This window comes from Gossypium arboreum, chromosome 1 (assembly GCF_025698485.1).
Source record: "Gossypium arboreum isolate Shixiya-1 chromosome 1, ASM2569848v2, whole genome shotgun sequence".
In the NCBI taxonomy this organism is placed as follows: domain Eukaryota; kingdom Viridiplantae; phylum Streptophyta; class Magnoliopsida; order Malvales; family Malvaceae; genus Gossypium; species Gossypium arboreum.
The window spans coordinates 78,498,816-78,520,906 of NC_069070.1; the positions used below are offsets into that span (position 1 = coordinate 78,498,816).

Below are 22,091 nucleotides of genomic sequence, written 5' to 3' on the forward strand. Positions count from 1 at the left end.
TCCTATACATGCCATTTTCAGAGTTCAACTAAAAGAGTACCAAATGGACTTTGATAGTGTGGATGAATTCGACTTTGACACTCCCGAATCCGATAGCTGACGAACCAAAATCTATAAAACAAAGAATCAAAGAAACGGAATAAGCATTTAATGCTTAGTAAGTTTTTGAGTAATGAAATCATGCACAACTGAAGTATAGCATTCATATGACTAAACGAATAATTTCATATACACATATTCTCACAATCATACCTACTTCACATTTCCAACCCTTATATTCATACATAAGGAATCAACTTGACTAAAGGCCGGAAGCTTGTTAATCGATTGAGCGAATACTATTTAAAAGGAATCAATTATTCCAATGCATATACAAAACATACCTCATCGTTGGGGTTTTAAGAGCGTATTAATTGAAATTATTACAGCGAGATTGCTCATTCCCAAACCAAGTACCTTCGAATTAGCGGATATAGCTACTCGCTCAAATGCCTTGGATTTAACCGGTTATAGTAACTCGCACAAATGCCTTCGGACTTAGCCGGATATAGTAACTCGTACAAATGCCTTCGGACTTAGCCGGATATAGTAACTCATACAAATGCCTTGGGACTTAGCCGGTTATAGTAACTCGCACAAATGCCTTCGGACTTAGCCGGTTATAGTAACTCGCACAAATGCCTTCGGACTTAGCCCGCTTATCATCCGAATAATCATGCACATATATCAATAAATCATGACACATCCTTATTTCATTTTTATTACTAAAGCTAAAACACAAGACATTTATCAAACCTTACCAATTTCGGCTCAATAGCCACATACAAAGAGCATGATTTTGACTTGCTTCATAACATGACCTCTATTCGCATTCGGATGCCCGTCATAAGTATAAACTAATTACCTCAATATATGTAACTCAAGTAGATTCATTATATCACCGTTTATTTGTTATGCTTATATGTCATGACTTAAACAAATCATAAACTAAGTTCCATTACTCGAAGACTTACCTCGGTTGTTGTTGAACGATTTCAACAGCTATTCGACCACTTTTTCCTTTCCTTTATCAGATTTAGTTCCCCTTTGCTCTTGAGCTTAAATTTAAACAAATAAATTTATTTAATTATTTTTCACTTGGACAATTCCGTTCAATACATGTATGTCATACAATCTAAGTACAATGACCTTGTTCAATACTATTTAAACATCATGCATTATCGAATTTCATCAACACCATCTAACTTCATATAGAAACACATATCATCCCAAGTCGGTACACAAGTCAAATGCATCGTTTAAATTGTCAAAGTCCACAATTTAGTCATATCTCTCTATCATAGTTTCTTCACTTAAACCGAATTAGCAAGCCCATATAGTCTTTGGCCGAATGCTATATAACCCAAGTCATCAAGAGTTTTATTATTTAACACTTAGATATCCATTCAAAACACTTAACCGGCCTTTGACCAAGACTTTAAACAAAGTCTATGTTCGGCTATCACACATATGGGCATTATTAGTTTAAAGTTTTAACAAGATTAATTTCTTTGATCTTAACCTAAATGATAACTCCCATTCTCCTTATTTCAACCGAATTATTCATAACATCAAGACTAAAATTTTTGCACCTTGAACTTCATACATTTATAAAAACTTTCATAACTTATTCAGCCTTTTCAAGAACCATTTAACATGCAAGGAAAAATAATCATAGAGGAAGAAGTTAACATTCTAAATAGACTCAATTTTTGACCGAATGTACAAGGTGTCTCTAAGCTTCTCATCCAAAAATCTTTACCCCATTCTAGTCATTCCCCCGTTGTTCCCTACAACATGAAAATAGCCCCGAATTCCAACACTTAATCATTCGGCATCTTACTCAAATCACCATAGGAAATCTCAACTTTCTTGACATTACCAAGAGTGCATTCACAAATTAACTTAGCATAATATAAAGCCAAATCAACAAATTCAAAGCTTACCTCCTAATGGCTAAAGATGAATGCCGAATTGCTCTAGGTAAGTTTTCCCTTATTTTTCCTCTTTGTTTCGGCTTGAGAGAGGTAGGAGAAGAAGATGAACACCATCCTCTTTCTTCTCTTTTATTTAATTCCTTTTATTACAATTATTAATTCATTTGTTAATACAAAATTGTTTTAAATTTGAATTGGTGGAGCATTATCTTTTCTTGGCCGCCACTATGTTCATTATGGGTAAATTGACATGCAAAACCACTCTTTTCAATGCATGTACTAATAGACCATTGTAAGATTAACCTCTCACTTTCCAACAATGTTTCATATAAGTCCATTTTAATAAATCCACATAAAATGATCAAATTAATGCATGAAACTTTCACACATGCATTTACTCACATCATAAACACAGAATATAACTTTTAATTATTTATAAGACGTGGTTTCGTGGTCCCGAAACCACTTTTCGACTAGGGTCAATTTAGGGTTGTCACACGGGCTTATACCAAAAATCAAAAAAAAAAAGAAAAGAAGAAAAAACAACAAATACAAAATAAACTAAAATTTAAAGTCCAAATATCCATAATAATGTCCAAGTTTTACAAATTTTCAGGTCCAAATAAAGAATCTATACTAGCCCAAGTACATTTTTTTAACCTAAACCCTAAACTCGATTCTAATAACCTAAATTAAACCCAAATTAAAGCTTAACCCAAAAGGGCCCAAATGAAAAAATGGCCCAATAAGCCCGAGTGACCCAGATGCAGGTTTCAAAAAGGGAAATCCTAGTCTTCTGATCAGCGCCGCGGCAGTGGTTTTCACCCTAGCTATCCGATTTCAAAGCAGGCCCAAAACAGTGAAGTTTCTGGAACATGCCAGACCTGCATGGCTTTCTCCTCCGTACAGTAGTCTCGTGCTCCCATAGAACCTGCGAGAACAAAAAGAATAACAGAAAGGCCAGCTAAAAAATATGATTTTCATTTTTTTTTCTTTTTATTTATTTCGTAAATCTGGCTATAAAAGCCATGGGTGAAATCCTTTATTTTTTACGCACACTGTACTGTACACACGCACAAAGAACAGAGAAAAAGCAATTTAAGATTAGCAAAGGTGATTTCAAGCTTTCTTTTGTCCTCTCTTATGATTTTTTTTTCTTTTTTTAGTTTATTTTTTCATTTGGTTCAGATTTTTTTTAGTATGTGAGTCGATCCTAATGAAAGCTCGAATACTTCAGAAATACTAAGGTAAAGGCGAGGGAGCAAATAGTGTTGAATCTTTGCTTTATGAACCTATCTTCGTTTTTTAAAAAAAAAATAATGTGAGATTTGAAGTTTTTTTTAAAATAAAAAAGGGAGGAAGAAAATACTTACTAAATTTCTCTAGGCATGGTCAAGCACCTTCAGCGGAGAGGATGGGTACTGTTTGCATACTGTTGATCACCAAAACAATGGTGGTTCGGCTGCTAGCAAAAGAAACCCTAGAAATTTGATTTCAAGGCTGTGATTTTCGGCTAAAATGGGGCTGCATTTGAAAAGGGAAATAGGGAAAAAAAGGTTTTAAGTAACCTTTTAACAAAACGATACCATTTGCATAAGTGAAGGCCCGCTCGTCAACTCATTTGGCAGGCCCGATCTGCGCATTGTCACTCAAAAATAGGGAATTTGCATGACGAATCCTTCCCCTTGCGCACAGCCTTCAATTTGCGTCCAATTTGCCTACCTTATATTTTAAAATTTGGCATGCTAATTTGTGCGTTGTTTCAATTTGATCCGCGGTTCATTGCAGCATTGTGGGCACAAGATATTTACAAATTCAGTCCCCATACATTTATGCTCTTTGAGCATTGGTCCATGTTATGATTACTTTATTTGCAAATTATCCTCCTATTTTATTGCAATATTAATTTGGTCTTATAGCTGTACAATTGGTTAATTTAAAATATATTTAATATGTTTATGCATTAATCCATGTTAATAATTTTGTTTGGTTACATTTGTATGATTATTTTGAGATTGTTTTTATATTTTCACCTTATGTATCCTATTTCTTTAAATATTATATATATAATGGTATATTAATTGTTCTTATTAAATTTTTTATAATAACTATTATTTTGGAATGTTTAAAATTCTTTTTGCATTATATTGTTTAAATACCTTATTATAAAGTGTTGTCAAAATATTTATATACATGTTGATACATAGATTATTTAAAATACTTCTTGATTTATGAAACACTTAAATATTTTTATGTACATATGATACTATTTTGGAACTCCATTTGTTACTTTAAAATGTGTCTCCATATTATGTTATCCTAGTATGTTATTTAGTATTTCTTCTAAATATTTTTAAGTAAATGGTATGTATATAATTTATATGATAATCTAATTTCACATGTATTTATTTTTATATGTATGTTTTTAATAAAAAATCTATTATGTGTGCTATACCTTGCCATATATTATTATTTCTTCATATTTAATATATTATTTAAGTTATCATTAAGCATATGTTTTTGTATTTATATTTAATTTACATACATTATTAAAACCATGATATTTTTAAATATATAGTTTTTTTTAAATTGGTACCTAATTATTTTTATTAAATGCATAGTATGTGATAAAATTAAGTTAATTTTACAATTCATATTTTTATTTCATGATATTCTAACATTTAATTATTTCTAAAATATATGTATATAACCCATATTAAATTATTTTATTATAGTCTACATTATTGATTTCAATTTAATATTTCTTTTATGTATATATATATATATATATTTTCTTTAAAATTATTCATGTGTATAATGCGTTTCTTTTAAGAACTATATTTAATTTAAGTCTTACCATTTATTTATTGTATACACTCTCATATTTTATTATCCTTATACATGTATTATTTTCATCAATCCAAATCAAGTTGTTATATATAAAATTATGCTATATTTTGTTTTAAATTTCCTTTATAAATGTAGTTTTATAAATATACATCACTAAATTTATGTATTTTGTAAATATAATTTTCTTTGTTATATACACTCTATCCTATCATGTCTTTTCTTTTATATTTCATGTGTTATTTAAGCAACCATGCATATTATCAATTTTAAAATCAGTGTTTGAAATATTTTGCATATTGTTCGATTCAAATGTTTTATTCTACAATATTCACGTTAAATAATTATGTATCTCTAGCTTTCATACCAATTTGTGAACTTATTTTATGTGTTAATTAATTCATCATTATTTTGAAAATGTCCTATACTATACTAAGTTCTAATTCCATTTCATTTTGTACATATTTTATGTAGCACCCCAAACCCAGCCCAGAAGTTATAGCCGGATCTGGCATGCCATATCAAAAACGTTAAAAACAATTTCCATTCTAAGTCCAGAAAATCGTACTTGATGTTCAAAAGATTAATTCATTAAGGGTTAAAGTGAATGGAAGTCGTGCACCGGTAGGAAACCGGAAAAGAGGTGGTGAGTCCATCTGACCGCTATACCAAGCTCCCTTCGGATCCAATCCTAGACATGCATACCGCCATTGCCACACCTTAACGTCATGGATATTTCTAGAAAACCGTTCGATTAAGTCATTTTAGGAAAAGTGATTAATTTTGGAAAATACTTTCATTGCGGAAGCTTTGCTTGTTGTCGTGTTATTTTGAAATCAACTGTTGTTTTTGAAAACGCGCGCCTAAAGCTATCCAATTTCAACAGTTAAAATAAGTATTACCTATCTTAGTAATACATATTAAAACCACCAAAATAAATAAGCGGCCTTATTACATTTAAAAGCCCAAAACCACAAACGTAATTAAAAGGATGTCCAATTCACCGAAGAAAATCAAACTTTCGAGCGGGTGGCCACTCCGAATTCCCTCACGACTCCAAGCCCACTATGGTTGGGGATTTCTGCGTGGATGAAAATAAAAGGGTGAGTTTGGGAAACTCAAGGTGTAAGGAAAACCCATTCAAAGCCCAAGTCACTCAAGCCCATTGGACCTAAGCCCATTCAGTAATGAGTAATCTTGGCCGTAACCCTTTTCAGATTATAATAAACCGGGCCTTAGCCCTTATTCAGATAATAATGATGGCCCATAGGCCCATTTCAAAATACATGCAACATCAGTAAACATATGCAAGCCCATTTGGGTAATAGTGGTCTGGGCGAGCCCTTTTCAGACATAATAAACTAGGCCTTAGCCCTTATTCAGATAATAAGATGGCCCATAGGCCCATTTCAAAATACATGCAACATCAAGAAACATATGCAAGCCCATTTGGGGAGACTACTCAACCCACCAACCACTACACTCCACCCGTACCAGCCATACACTCCATGTGGGAATAGCTCAACCCACCCAAATTTAACACTCCACAGCTTGCACCTTTGCTGCTCAGTTATCAAGAATTGAGGCAAAGCCTCCAAGACGTGGACAAGCCACTTTCAGACTTCCTCCGTCAATATCCCAATCTCATGCATCGATAATAACAACATGGCATGCAGTAAATAACAACAATCAAACATGCATTTAGGTCAATTTAACCTAGAGGTATTTTAATTTATCTCCTAGGGTAAACGTAAATTTTTCACTTTTAAAGGTATTTCAAGAATTTATCTATTTTAGGTTTTTCATGCATATTCCTACCTTTCACGTACTAATGTAATCACGCATCGAGGGTTCTTACCGAATTGGGCCGTTGGCCCATCATTCCAATTTTGGCCCATTAAGCCCAAAAATATCGAGGGCACGTAAATCATGCACTTTGCGTTCAAACATTGCACTTACTAAAACATTAATCGATTTACCTCACGAGCATTCGCACACTCGCAAATCTAAAAATACCGGTTTTCGGCATTTCGCTTTTCGACTTTTGCCGATCTAGACTAAGAAAGAGGGTGTTAGTTACACACATTTGCTTATGATGATATGCTAACGAGATCCACACACGAACCGACTACAATTGGATTACTAACACGTTAATCTAACTATTCAAATACAAACTACGTATTAACCCCTTACAATATTTGGCCAACCACACCTACAGATCATAGTAAGCTTATAAGAAATCAATAAGCAACTCATTAACAAATTTTTGTCAATGTTTACCACATAATCATAATTTCACTGCAAGCTGTCTTCCTGAGCAACAGTCACTAAATCATTTATAACTGGAGCTACGAAACTCCAAATCAAGTTCCGTTAATTTTCCCTGAAAATAGACTCATATATCTTTTATCCATAAAATTTTCAGAATTTTTGGTATGGCCAATCAATACCAGATTTTTCTTAAAGTTTCCCATGTTTCACTGTTTGACTAATCTGACCACTCTTCATTATGAATCAAATTTCTCATTGTACAGAATTCAAAATATGTTCTCGTTTATTCCATTTGAAACTAGACTCATTAAGCTTTAATTACATAATTTATGCAGCTTCTAACTCGTCTCCCACAATTTATGGTGATTCTCCAAAGTCACGTTACTGCTGCTGTCCCAAGCAGATTTATTACCAAATCACTCTTTCACACCTAACTTGCATGCTTGTTATTTAAACATGTATATCACCAATCAATCATCACATATCTATGATTTTACTTAAGTATAATCTCCATTTCATCATTTTAAAGCACAACATGTTAGCCGATTTTTCCCTTTAACATCTAAAGCACATGCATGCTCATTTGTTTGGCTCAACTTCACCTATCTTCCATTTTTTTCATCAAAAGAACATGAAACAACAACCATTTCCTTCATTTTAATTCATGACTAAATGCTCACAACACAACTAAAAATCAAAATATACTTCAAGAGTTAAGGTAGAATCAAGAAGAACTCATGAACCTCAAAATAGAAGCAAGGTACCAAGAACTTACCTTCAATTTTCCTCCTCCTAATGACCGAATACTCAAGAGCTTTCTCCTCTCCTTTCTCTTCTCTAACTTCAGCTATGATGAACAAAGATGGACAAAACTTTGTTCTTTTCACCTCTTTTTCTTTTAATAAAACTTCATATTTCATCCATTTAATTCTTTAATACAAAAGACATGAAATTCTTATCATGAAACATTTACCTAACCCATTATCATGAAACATTTACCTAACCCATTATCATGGAACATTTACCTAACCTATTATCATTGAACATTTACCTAACCTATTATCAATTTGTATCAATTTGTACCATAAATTATGGATATCAAGTGTACATTTTGTCTACAACAACATGATGGCTGGCCACTTCATGTAAAATGGGAGGTTTGTCATGCAAATCCTCCTATTTTGCACTCCTATTTATTTGGCCACTTCAATTTAGCCTATAGCATTTTCAAACATTTTCACATAGGTTCTATTTCATAATTTCACCCCCTTTTTCTTATGGAACAAAAATTAACTAAAATTGCCGGGTTCTATCTTAAGCTTGGGCTTTCTAGAGGCCCACTAACATAATTAAACCTATGCCAACATTCACAGGATTCCCGAAAATTGGGGCGTTACATTTTATGGATCATTTTATATTATGTCCCGTTAATTATTGTTGTATACCATTTTTGTATTGATTGTTCGTCGTCCATGATTAAGAATTTGGTCATTTTACTTAGAATAATTGTACACAATTGTGGATTGGTTAATTGTGACTTGTTGTATCCTATTATTTCATGCTCATTAACCCTTTTTCATACAAATGTTTTGATACAATTCATTAAGCATTCCATTTTAAAACGGATAAACGTGTTTTGAGCAAATTTCCAATTTTCTTTATCATTCAAAAATTTTGAAATAAGGCAATATCCAATATTTGGGGAATTCGAAAAATCGTGCTCAATCGTACTGGGTATGATTTTTTCGGTGAACTAAATATTTGGATAACCTTTTATAATTTTAGTGTACGAGTTTTCAAAAGTCGAAAATCAATCGCGTTTTAAAGGTATAAGGGATCGTATCCAATCGTGCTGGGTATGATACTGCATATCTTTGAAATGAGAGAATTTTGACCACTAATTTAAACTATTCGAACATTTTAAAAAAAGAATCATACTTTGGAAAATCTTTTCTTTAAAAGACCTTTTGGCATAAGGATAGCATCAAATCAATTTGGTACCAATTTTTGGGCTTAATGAGGGTGCTAACCCTTCCTCATGCGTAACCGACTCCCGAACCCACTTTTTGATTTTACATGAATAAAGTGTTTTAATAGGTGGCCCAATCACACCTAAATCAAGAGGTTGGTGGCGACTCCACATTTTTGTTTTCAAAAGTCGATCCCCATTGTTTTCAAAATAAAAAAGGGTTTCGACACCCATAATTAGCCTCAGCAACCCCTTGTTGTGGTTTACCCTCTCTAGCTCATTTTTTGGGACAAGTATTTAAGTTAGTAGAACCAGAAGCCCTTTTAACCAGAACCTTATTCTTTTCCCCTTTTTCGTGTTCCACCTGTTTGATCTCCTCTACAATTTTGGATTTCTCAACTAGAGTCTCAAACACCGATTCTTAAAGTGGAGAAACATGAATTTTAAGGTCAAAACACAACCTATTTTTAAACCTCACACACTTATCTTGTCTTGTGGCAACCATACTTTAAGCGTAGCGGCTAAGCCTAAAAAATTCAGTCTCATATTCCACTACAATCTTCTCTCCCTTCTTCAACTCGATAAACTCAAGTCTGCCAGCTTCCACATACTTAGTGCCCAAATACTTCTTTTGAAAGGCTTCTTGAAAATATTCCGAGGTCAAACGTTTAGCATATATACCCCTTACAATAGGCTACCACCAACGATACGCCTCTTCCCTTAACAAGGACACAGTGCCCTTCAATTTTTGTTCTGGAGTACAATCTAGATCCTCTAGAATCCTCTCTATTGACTCCATCTAGTACTCAGTCATGGTAGGGGTCATTCCAACAACACCTTTATATATTTCTGCCCTATTCGGTTAGAGCCTCTTTGTCACAAACTTATAGCTCCCCAATCTAGTTTGGGCTCCAACAACCCTTTGCAGAACCCTCAACATCGCCTACGACACTGTATTGTCTCTGTTCTCATAGCCTCCTCCACTATTGGCGGTAGAGTTCTCTATGTATTCCTCCTCAGGGATTAGGTTTTCTCCTTGAACAGTGGGCGGCTCAACAGGTGCAGCCCTATGCGGCCTACCCTACCATGTCTAACATGAGTGTTCATAATGATCTCATAGAAATTTAATATCTAAAGTATATCTACAATTTCCAAACAAAAATTTCAAGCATTAGCTATTTCTTGAGTATTTACAGTCTCACGATCATAGTTTATCTAAAGTTTCAAGAGTAACAGTAATTGAAGTAGAACCGGCATTGGAGTCTCAGATTTAATTTCTTTTACGAAAATCAATTTTTCAAAAGTTTTATTGCGTGGTTTTTCCCAAAAATACCCATTTTATGTCATGCATGCTCATTTAAAAATTCACAGTTTGAGTTTAAATAACCTGGCTTTGAAACCACCAAATATAACCTCCCTAACCCGACCTAGATGTTAAGCCCGAATTTAAAAGATTACATTGGTCACCAAAATCGCCCAATTAGTTAACAAAGTTTATAAAACAATCATTTTAAACATTTTTTTTATCTTTAAAGAAAACTTAGGCTATTTTCAGAAAAACTCACGAGTTAACAAAATCCGATTAAGTTTAACATTTCCCTTATAATGGTGACTACTTTTGAAAACCTAATTAATTTCCATTTTTATTTATCACTCAAAATTTATTTATAACCTAGCAGCTGAAAAGTGATATTCAAATTAGTTTTTATTTAGGAAAATCAGAATTATTTTATGCATAACCAATTCTAAACCCATGTTTCAACATCCTAAATCCAAATTAAATAACATGCATATTAAATAAACCCTAAACTTAGGCCTCATGCCACAGTTTAAACTAAAGCAATACAATTCCAAAATAACAGAAATAATAAAAATACGTCTAAAATACATTTGGCTAAAAATAAACTGAGCTAAACCCTTTGTAAGCCGAGTCCACATCCTAACCTGGTAGGTTATCCATAAAGATGGAAATAATGAGGAAGTGAGGTTAAGAAGCTCACCAGAAAATCAATGCAAACAGTAGACAAATCATACAAAATGACAACTCATAGAATAATCACAATTGAATAGCAATTCAGAATACTAGTATTTCAAATCAACACATCAATATAATATCTCAGTATTCACAACCATGTAAATGCTTATGAATGTAATGCAATTTCAATTTATCAAAAAAGATCCCACCCAACTCCGCTACACACCATAGTAAGAGTTCCCCAAAACTCATCTATCTCTACATATCGCATTGTCGATAAACTACTAGTAATTTTCCAAATTAACTACCAGTATTAAAAATTATGGATGAACCACCAGTATTTTTGGTTAAAAAATTTGCAGACAAGATACTAGTAATTTGTGGATGAACCACCAACGTTGCAAATTATTAAATTATCAGTACTTCCTCCTTTTATATCATCCCCCTTATGCAATGCAATATAACATGCTTGTAACAGTATCATGTAAAAATAGTTGACATGTTTAACATGTATTCAGTTCATCAGTGGCAGTAGACATGCTTAACATGTATTCGGTTTAACAGTAACAATAAGCTGAACATGCAATTAGTAATACAGTGGCAGATTTTAATAGTAACAATTTATCAAAAATACTGATACACTAGGCATGTATCAATCACATATCATGTATATAAAAGTAGTAATTCAGTCAATCAGATCATGGATTCCAAAATATTCATATTACCAGACACTCAATTGAGTGAAATAAAACTTTAAAAATAGTTTGGGGACTATTCAGGGACTAAACAAAACAATTCATAAAATTCTGAACAGAACTATAAAACAGGGATCACACGACCGTGTAGAAGGGTTATACGACCGTGTGGTCAAATCGTATAATAAACTATGGCCACGTGGTATACAGAAAAATTACTCTACAAGAGAGACACGATTGTGTGGCAGGCCGTGTAGAGGAATTGTAGCCGTGAAGTTTACGAACTGGCCTAGGATTTTCAGAGGCACATGGCCGTGTAGTCCACTTGTATAGGAGATCGTGTGGCCCTAAACCTACATAAAGTTTGCCACAATTTACTTGTAAAAGAACACACACCTTTCACCGAAGGTCTTATCGACGTTCCTCACGATCAAATCTAATCCAATTCACCTAAATCAAGTCCTTCAAATGACATTTTCACATCAGAGGCACATGGCCGTATGGTCCACCTGTGTGGGAGATCGTATGGCCCTAAACCTACACAAAGTTTGCCACAATTCACTTGCAAAAGAACACACACCTTTCACCGAAGGTCTTATCGACTTTCCTCACGATCAAATCTAATCTGATTCACCTAAATCAAGTCCTTCAAACAACATTTTCAAATGAATTAATGGTTGATTTTAATATTTGACAAGATTGTTGAAAGTGTTGACAAGAACCGCAAAAGATTGATTAGATCACATGAAAGATTAGCATCGAATAATCAAGTTACGAGAATACATGAAAGATTACCGATTCTTGGCAAGAAAAGGGATGTTATTGATGAAAATTATAAACTCGATAGAAAAACAATTGAATGGAGGATGTTTTAATCTAGGAAAGCAAAATAATCAACAGCAAAAAGATGAAAAATATGATGCAAAGAAGAGAAAAGAAAAGAAAAAGGAGAAGAAATAGAGAGAAGAAAGTAAATTTCTAATAGAAATTGAAAGCAAAACAAGATGCCAAGTCTAATTAGGAACAGATGGGCTAAATACATAGGGTTTGAGAATCCTAAAGGGCGGCATAGCAATTTTCTCATTGCTGCCAAAAATAAAATGGATGCCTTGGGAGAGAAGTGGCTCAAACTTAAGAACACTAGAGAGTGTAGCTAACTCTTAACCATTAGGCCTGAAGCTTATTTCTTACTTAATTTTTATTCCTAACAGTATATATTTTAGTGTGGCTTTTATACTAGGTTGTTGAAAATAAAAAGAAAAGAATGGGAGGAAGAGAGCTCTAACTTGGATCACTAGGGAGGACACTAAACACTTAACCATTCAACCCTAGTCATTACCTTGTTTATTCATTACGATTAATCTCTTATATTTTGGGCATGACATATATGATTTTTTCTAATAAATTTTAAAATTAAAAATTTAGAAAATTATTGGATATTTAATTTTATTTAAATTTACTTTGTGATTAATTTTCATTTAACCAAATGAAAAAATATTTTATCTCAAAATTTTTATTTATGAATAATTTAAATTTATGAATATGGATATTTGATTTTTTAGTTAAATTTAATCATTCTTAATTAATTTTTGGTTGAGAAAATTAAATTATTTTATCTCATATAACAAATTCATATTTAGATTCTAAGTATTTATGTATGTATTTTAAATTTACAATTAATATATTTTAGGGTTAAATGTGTAAATTTATCATCATATTAATTTAACAATTGGACCATTAAAATATTAATCATATAAATAATTATAGAAGTGTTTAAACTACTTTAATTTTTACATTGTGTGAATGGATCTCTCTGAATAATTTGTATGATAAGATTGTTAATAAGGTTATCTTTTTCAATGATTTTATTGGAATAAGGTGCACATTCTTTTACAGATTGATTGAATGGTTTGTATAAAATAATATTTATATATAAAACTTAGAGTAAAAGTTGATAATAAATAAATAAATATTAGCAAAAGCGAAAGGCGCAGGGACTGGAAAGGCACAACACCCTTCTTAGTCCTTATGAAATTTAATTATTCAATATAATTTTTTTAAGTATATTTAAAATTACATTTTCAACACTTTAAATATTAAATATTTAATTTCATTTGGGTCCCTCCAATACAAAGTTCCCTGATTCACCCATGCCAAAAAAATATAAACGAAACAAATAATTTAGTAGCATTAAATTTCAAAAAGTAACCAAAGATGTAAATCTAATTTAAGTGATTAAGAGAACTGAATATATTTGTTAAGAAATTGATAAAAAAAAAGTAAACATGATTGCATTTAGGTAAATGTTAAATACATTTATTGATACTTTTTAAAGTAAAAAAACTTAAAATAAAAACTAGAGTGCTTTAACATTAAATGTAAAATGATGAGTTATGGTTAAAAAGATCATTTTATTCCTATTAATTTCCAAGAGTTGGTAAGAAAAATATTTTGTATATGAAGCTCACAAGGATGGTAAAAGAAAAATATAAAAGGGTTGATCAATTTTGGACCATTACAGAATAGAGGTCCCGAATGGACCCATATGTACGGGGCCTGGCCTAATGGATTGGCTACAAATATTATAGATTTGTCTCACCCTATATTTACTTTTGTGGTTAAAAATAGTATGGAAGTTTTTATATTAAAACTCAAATTATATTTTGTTCTTTTTCTTTTAAAAAATAAATAGATTAGTCTCTATAAATTAGATTAAAAAGTAAATTGATCTTTCAATTAAAAATTTTATTTATTTTTATTGTTAAAAATTGACTCTATATATCAACTTAAGGTACAAGTGACATGCCACATGCCACTGTTTATTTATTCTGTCATTCATACCAGTTTTTAACAGTAAAAATAGATGAAATCTTTTTACTAAAAAGACCAATTTACTTTTTAAATTAATGTACAAAAATTAATTTTCTTATTGTTTAATAAAAAAATATAATCTAACGAGTATATTTTTACCGGAGTGGAGCAGTCGCAGCAGCACAGATAATTAATATACTATATAGAATAAAAAGACCCTAAATGCATTGCTGTCATTTAGTGATCAGAGATTGATGAATAATAAGTTTGGCATTACCTGAAGATGGTGACCCCTAAAAACCAGATGCCCCTACACCACATTGGATACTTGGTGTGCCCCATTGCTTTTATCACCTTTCTTTCAGTATTTCTTGCCCTTGCCCTGCCATTCCAGCTTCGCCATACTACAAACTCTCATATCATCATATCTCATGCACCTTCCCCAATTATACCACTCACGCATGGAATGTGTATCCCCTCAACCCCAACCCTCATTCAAATCCCTCCTAAATTCTATTTATATTCCTTCTATAGTGGCCCCCCTGTCACTCTTCACCCTAGGCCTAGGGTCCCCTCATTTATATATTTGTATATTTCCTTTTCTTTGTTGGGTTTCTAAAGGAGGTTATAACTTGTACAAAAATATATACATACACATGTATATATATATAGATTTCCCTGATATTCAAACATTGCCTCATTATTGATACAAATTGTTGGTAAAATTTCTATAGAGGCCCTTATATTAGAAGTTAAATTATATTTTTCCCTTCCACTAAAAAATGAGCAAATTAATCCTAGTTCTTTAGTTTAAAGAGCATATTGGTCCTCTTTGTTAAAAATTTCATCCATTTATGCTGTTAAAAACTAGCATTGTTGATAGAACAACTAAACGGTAATAAATGGCATGTCATGTTTACATTATGCTAACGTATAAGGATCAGTTTTTAACGGTAGAAATGGATGAAATTTTTAACAGAATGACCAATTTACTCTTTGACTTAACGTATGAGGACTAATTTACTCATATTTTTAACAAAAGGGACAAAATACAATTCTACTTCTAATACAGGACTTCCATATAACTTCTACCCAAATTGTTTGATTATTTTAGAATCCTGTGTATAGCAGCTTCAGTACGGTAACGTCTTAACATTAAGATTTGGCACCAGTGTGGTTAATGTGACCATTACTTTATATTTTGTCCAGTTTAGAGTTTTTGGGTCCAGCACTTTGGCTTGATTCTTCTATAGTTTTGGCTAAGATTTTGAGGTCCCCCAATCAAAACTTATGTGTAAAAGGATCGAAATAATATGGCCTTCTTTTAAGGACTGATAAGCAAGAAATATTCAAATATATATAAGATATTAAACATGACTGTTTTAAATAAAAAACAAAATTTCAGATAACATTCATCATAATTTTGACAATCTTGATTTAAAATTCACAAAATATGTAATGGTATCGAAATAGAAATTTTTTGGGAGACTGAAAAGAGAATAAATAAATGGCTGTGCAGGGTTAGCCCCACTGTTTCTAACATGCATGGCCATAATATTTCAAGGCAATGCCAGACAATGGGCAAAAGAGAGAGGTAATGGTTTGATGAAATGGGATGTTGTGTTTAGCTAACATGGAAGTGAAGCTTCTTTTGCAGTGAATTATCCCAAGCTGCGGTCCTTTTTTACCATAAACATCAAACTCATTAATGTTAATAGGTCAAAAAGGATGAGATTGAGATTTGAGATGTTTAGTAGCACCAACTCTTTCTTTTATCTTTCATGATGGTATTATCCTTCCCACTAATTTCATTTTTAAAGTTTAAATATGCTTCTTCTTTTTTTGCTATTTTTTTTCTAAAAGTCTTTAAAATACAATCTAATCCCTACTACACTACTATCTACCAAAAGTTAAGAAAAAAATATCAACAAAGACATAACAACCAAAATCAAAAGATATTGTCCCCCAGCTTTCACCTTTTTGTCCCCCTTTTATTTTATTGTGTATTTGGTGGAACTATGGATGTATTTAAAGTATTATAAAAGTTCTTGTAATAAGAGTAGATTGTACTTTTATCTTCTCTATTTAGAAAATGAATAAATTAGTCATTATATATTAAATTAAAGAGTAAATTAGTCATTTAGTTAAAAATTTCATCCATTTCTATTATTAAAAACAGGTCTCTATAGGTCAGAATGATATACATGTGGTATGTCATATGTCACTATTTAGTTATTCTATTAGAGATGCTAGTTTTTAATAGTATAAATAGATGAAATTTTTAACAGAAATGACTAATTTGCTCTTTGATCTAATGTACAGTAACTAATTTGTCCAATTTTTTAAAAGGGAAAAAAAATATAATCTGACTCCTATTACAAAGACCTTTATAATACTTTTATCGATATATTAGTATAAGTCAAATTTAGCACAATAAGAAAATTTAGTAACAAAAATATAGAGAGCTATGAATATTATATAATAATAAGTTTGAGAATAAAGTCAAGTCTTGATTCCCTAACTTTAGTTTAAAGTGGTAGAATTCATTAAGAAAAAGAGAGTTTAAATTGGTAGAATGCAGAAGCAAGATGTTGTTGCTGCTGTCCTTTTATGTAACTTCAACAAATTTGAACTTGGATCGATTTTTGTAGTAGCAGAAACAAGACGTTGGGTGGGAAAAATCGTAAAGCAATGGAAAGGCTCTAATTGTAGTATTTTACAAAGTTGTATAGTTTTACCTATAAAATTACAGTTTAATCTTTGGTGATGGGGGGATGCATTTCATTGTCAAAAGTAGGGTAGCTCTCATTGACTTTGCATTGGAGGGTTTGGCGTCCCCATATACTTACTGCATTCAAATTAGCAACTTGAACAAACCTTTTTTCCTCTTATAAAATAAAGGAGTAATGAGAATTTTATCCTTAAATATTTTTTTTTTCAATTTAGTTTTGTTTTAAAAAATTTAATTTACTATTAATATTTCAAAGAGAGTCATATTATTCAAGGAAATATTAATTAAAACATTCTTTTTAACGATATTGATTTGACAACTTATATAATAGTTTATGTTAGCATGATACTATTTATTTTATATGTCATTTCAACAAATAATTTAAAATTTATAAAAGTTCATAAAAAATAAAGTACACATTAATTATCGTAATGTTTTAGTCAGTATTTCTATTAAAAAATCAATTTAACTCTTTAAAAGATTAATAATCAAATTTTACTTTTTAAAAAAATTAAGACTAAATTTAACTAAAAAATAAGGGTTAAATTGATAAAAATATAAATATTAACAGTTAAAATTATGGTTATATAAAAAAAAAAAGCTGCTGCTAAAATAGTTGAAGGTCTACTCCATTAATAAACAATGAGAAGCCTGTTATAAGTTTTGTATATGTATGTATTTTTATTGGTATAATAAGATGTTTAATACTTTTTTTTTACACAATCATAAATACTTTACGGTCTAAGATCAAACATTAAGTAATGAATAAGCAAGATATGTTCCAAGGAGGTCAAAACCCCAAAATTACAGTCACAAAATCTGCCGGTGGCCGACAAGACAAAAATGCTCCTTCCATGGCATGCAAACCAACAAATACGTATAAAAGTATAATATACACACTTCCATGTGTATTTTCAGTCATCTGGACATTCTTTTATGAATAGTATAAAAATGTGACATTTAAAATAAAAAAATTTTATTAACTTCTGAAATTAGCATTATTATGAAGATTAAAACATTATCGCAAAGGACTCTGCATTACCTATATTCATATATTTCTTTGTTAACATTGTTCCGGTTAAAATGCAAACCATCTCTGCTTGCAAATTTTCTCACCAACCACACATTTCAGATTCAGAAAATAAGCAGAGATGGGAAGCAATTTAACTTGCATCTTTTAATTAAATAAAGAAAAAAGAAAGAGAAATATTATTGTGAAGCGGGAAATTTAGTGAAGGAGCTGAGTTTTGATCTTCTTGGAAACAGGGTCTGGTGATGAAACTCCCCATGAATCGTTGGATTCATCAGAAATAAACAACAAATCTATTACGCCATTTGGGCTTTCAGGAATCCACTTGAATCTGCGCTTCTTTGATTGGTTGCCTTCCTCTCTTGTTTTTGTCAATTCTATTATCAATTTACAGGATTCATCTACCTTGTCCTGTTTCAAACATGAACCCAGGATGAACATTGGAAAAAAAAGTAGACAAAATTAATACAAAACAGTACCTTGTTAATTCCCAGGTTGTCTAAAAGCTGGTTTTCGAATTGTACTCTAAGATTAGGTTCAAGCTCAACGCTATCCATAACTTGCAGCATTATAGCAGTGGCCATTGCTGAAGGAAGGTAGCACAAAAACCTTGAATCTGTCAATGAATTTAACAGGAATTTAGATTCAATTCATGATTTTGATAAACGAAAGAAAGGTTTTCTTTTCTTTTTGTTTTTTTTTTTTGGGGGGGGGGATGTGGAGGGAGGGTGTAAACCTGAAATGACAGAGAGCAAAATTTGGTCACATCTCCTGAGAAATTCCCAACAAACATGGCCTTTCAACCCAAGCCTCCTTGCAATGTAATCAAGAAATGAAATTGGGGTTATAGGGTTCATTTTCCATTGAAGTGTGGAGAGTACCAAAATCTCCATTCTTTGGATTGTTTTGGCCTCAAAATAATATTTGCTCTCCTCCACCTAAACAGATGAGCAAAAACCCAACATTGATAAGCTGAATCAAATGAGAAAAAAAAAATCAATGAAAACTTAAAGTACAAACTTGTAAGTCCAGTAGGAGAGGCACTTGGGTTTCTTCCACTTTGGCTGCTAGAGAAAGACAAGCAACAGCACCTAGTTGAGTCATCCATGGTTTGTCAGTTTGGAAAGGGAGGCTAAACAAGAATCTATCGAGATAATTGACAGCAAGAACAGCAGTGAGAGCAGAGAAGGAATGGTGAGCAGTGACTTTCAACATCCAATCCACAGCAGTAAAGCGAGCCACAGCTAGATTCCTATTGGTTTGAAGGCAATTGTACATTTGACTTTGCTCTTCCTTTGAAAGTAAGGAGGAAAGTTCATCATCTTCCCACAAGAAGTCCTGCTCTAACAAGATTGGAAATGGGTTTGATTTATTGAAACAACTTTCTTCAACAAAGTGGTCTTCTCCTGTGTCTTCTGAACAATAAAGAGAATCGATAACAAATGGAGAGTTGAAAGCCATTTTTCATCCACCCAAGGAATAATGTCTCAAGATGTTGGTTTCATTTATAAAATAACAGAGGAGAAGATAAAAGAAAGAGCGAGGTTGAACCTTCAGAAAACTGAGGGAAGTAAGCACTAAGGCGAAGGACGTACTTTTCTTCTTTAGTGGGTTGGCTCAACTCATTTAAATAACCTATTCATTATCACAATAATGAATAAAATCCATGTCAAAATATCTTTATTACCATGATAAATATTAGTCATACCAACACAACATGTGACATTCATTAACTTGAATATCACCACTCTCATTCTACTCTAATTTTGTTTTCAAATAATTATTTTTTATCTCTTTAATATTAATATATTTAATATAGGAGGACGAGAGTTCGAATGCGTTGAAGCGTATTATCCCCCTATTTATAGGTTAGGACAAGTTATGAGTAATTCTAGTTATTGTGTAAAAAATAGATATAATCGAATTTATAATAAAATTGTTCCAAAAAAAGATAAATCTCAAAATTATACATAAACTTTAGTCTATTGTGCAACTCAATACAAGTACCTTGGTTTTGTGTAATTTTATATATGAAATTTTGTTTTGATCAAATTCTTATAAATTATTAACACAATTATTGATATAACATCATTTTATGTTTATGTATTACATACACATATAATTATATTTATCTAATATAAAAATAAATTGATATATTTATTTCTTTAAATATGTATGATTGAATCAAAATTAAAATTTTATGTATACATTTGAACTACAATCAAAGTTTCTTATGTACAATTGTACTAAATTAAAGTTCATGTATCAAATTATACATTAAATCATAATTAATGTATAATTTCGAATTTATTTAAAAAATCATTATATTCGATAATGCTGCCATAGCATTTGATAAGTTGGTTTTCATCTAATTTGGTTTTTTCCTCCTTTTAGTATAAAAAGAAATTTGCACCTACACAGAAAAAAAATTGGTTGTAAATCATTGCAAAAATTACTTTAATTAGTACCCTATTAAAGAAATTTTATATTTTTTATTAATTTAACTTTCAGAAATATATATTTTATCAATTTAATGCTAAATTAGGTTAATTTTTTTATAAAAATACACTAATCTCATTTTTAATAAAAAAAAAGTTGTATGTTTTGAGGTTATTAATTTTTAAATTGAAAAAAGGCTAAAATTAGATAAAAGTTTTAAAGTTTATCATGTTTTATCAAATTTTGTTAAAAACATTTCTTATAATTTTAAAGTCTAGGTTTTGTCAAAATTTAATGAAATTATTATTTTAGATAAATATAAACAAATTTTTGTGATAAAGATAGAAGTATTTTAAATAAATATAACCGTGTTGTAATAAAAATTGAATATAGCACTAAGATGAGGGACGTACTTTTCTCCCTTAATGGATTGGTTCAGTTCCCCAACTAATAAATCATTTAAATAACGTATTCATTATTTTAATTTGTATCTAATCGTAATTAAATCTCTTATTAAATATTAGTTTAACACGAATTTAAATTGTATTATCTTCATCTCCACCCCTAATACAGAAGTGTAGCTAGGGAATAGGCAGGGCTCAGCCTCCTTAAAATGAATTTTTTTATTTAAATCTTTTAAATTTTTAAAATTTTAAATTAATAAAGATAAAATTATAACTTAATCCCAAAAATTAATAATATTTTAATTTAATTTTTAAAATTATAAAAATATAATATATTAAAATAATAAAATTACATTTTTACTAACATAAAATTATAATTTAATTTCTATCGCTTCTAAAAAATTTATTTTGAAAATTAATAACGCCTGAATTATGGGCCATACCAACACAATTACTTCAACACGTGACATTCATTAACTTAAATATCGCCAGTCTTATTTTACTCTAATTCGGGTATAAATGTATAGTATTTAATTTTGTTTTTTTCAAATTTTCTATATGTCTAGAGATGATATGCGTCCCTTAAAATAATATAAAATGTAATTTTTTTTATCTCGTGGGTTTATTCTATTTATTAAACTGTTGTTTAATATTAATATATTTGACATAGGAAAAAATAAAGATATATTAATAATAAAAGTTTAAAGATGTTTATTATTTTGATTTTATATTCACCTATTTAGTCAAAATAATTATTACATTTTAAGAATAGGAATTAGTGTGTTCATCTAATCTGATTTTTCTCCTTTTAGTATATATAAAAAGAAATTAGCACTTATTCGGAAAAAAAAAGATTGATTGTAAAATCTTTGCAAAATTACTTTTAATTAGTACCTTATTAAGAAATTATATATATTTATCAATTTAAGTTTGAAAATATATA

At 30.8% G+C, this 22,091-nt stretch overlaps 1 protein-coding gene across 1 annotated transcript; it reads right to left on the bottom strand.

Moving 5' to 3' along the window:
* Positions 1–18,249: 18,249 nt before the first annotated feature.
* Positions 18,250–19,957, bottom strand: LOC108482082 (cyclin-D3-3-like). The gene is made up of 4 exons (XM_017785189.2): positions 19,326–19,957; positions 19,042–19,243; positions 18,785–18,921; positions 18,250–18,716 (listed from the first exon to the last, which is right to left on the bottom strand). The coding sequence occupies exons 1-4, from the start codon at positions 19,764–19,766 to the stop codon at positions 18,504–18,506; spliced, it is 993 nt and encodes a 330-aa protein (XP_017640678.1). The 5' UTR covers positions 19,767–19,957; the 3' UTR covers positions 18,250–18,503.
* Positions 19,958–22,091: the final 2,134 nt, after the last annotated feature.

What these genes read in the sequence shown, in the direction of transcription:
- LOC108482082 (XM_017785189.2), bottom strand. Translation starts at nt 19,766, where the DNA reads ATGGCTTTCAACTCTCCATTTGTTATCGATTCTCTTTATTGTTCAGAA. An exon ending in CTCTCCTACTGGACTTACAA is followed by an intron (nt 19,244 to 19,325) that starts GTTTGTACTTTA and finishes TCATCTGTTTAG; the next exon opens with GTGGAGGAGAGCAAATATTA. An exon ending in ACAACCTGGGAATTAACAAG is followed by an intron (nt 18,717 to 18,784) that starts GTACTGTTTTGT and finishes TGTTTGAAACAG; the next exon opens with GACAAGGTAGATGAATCCTG.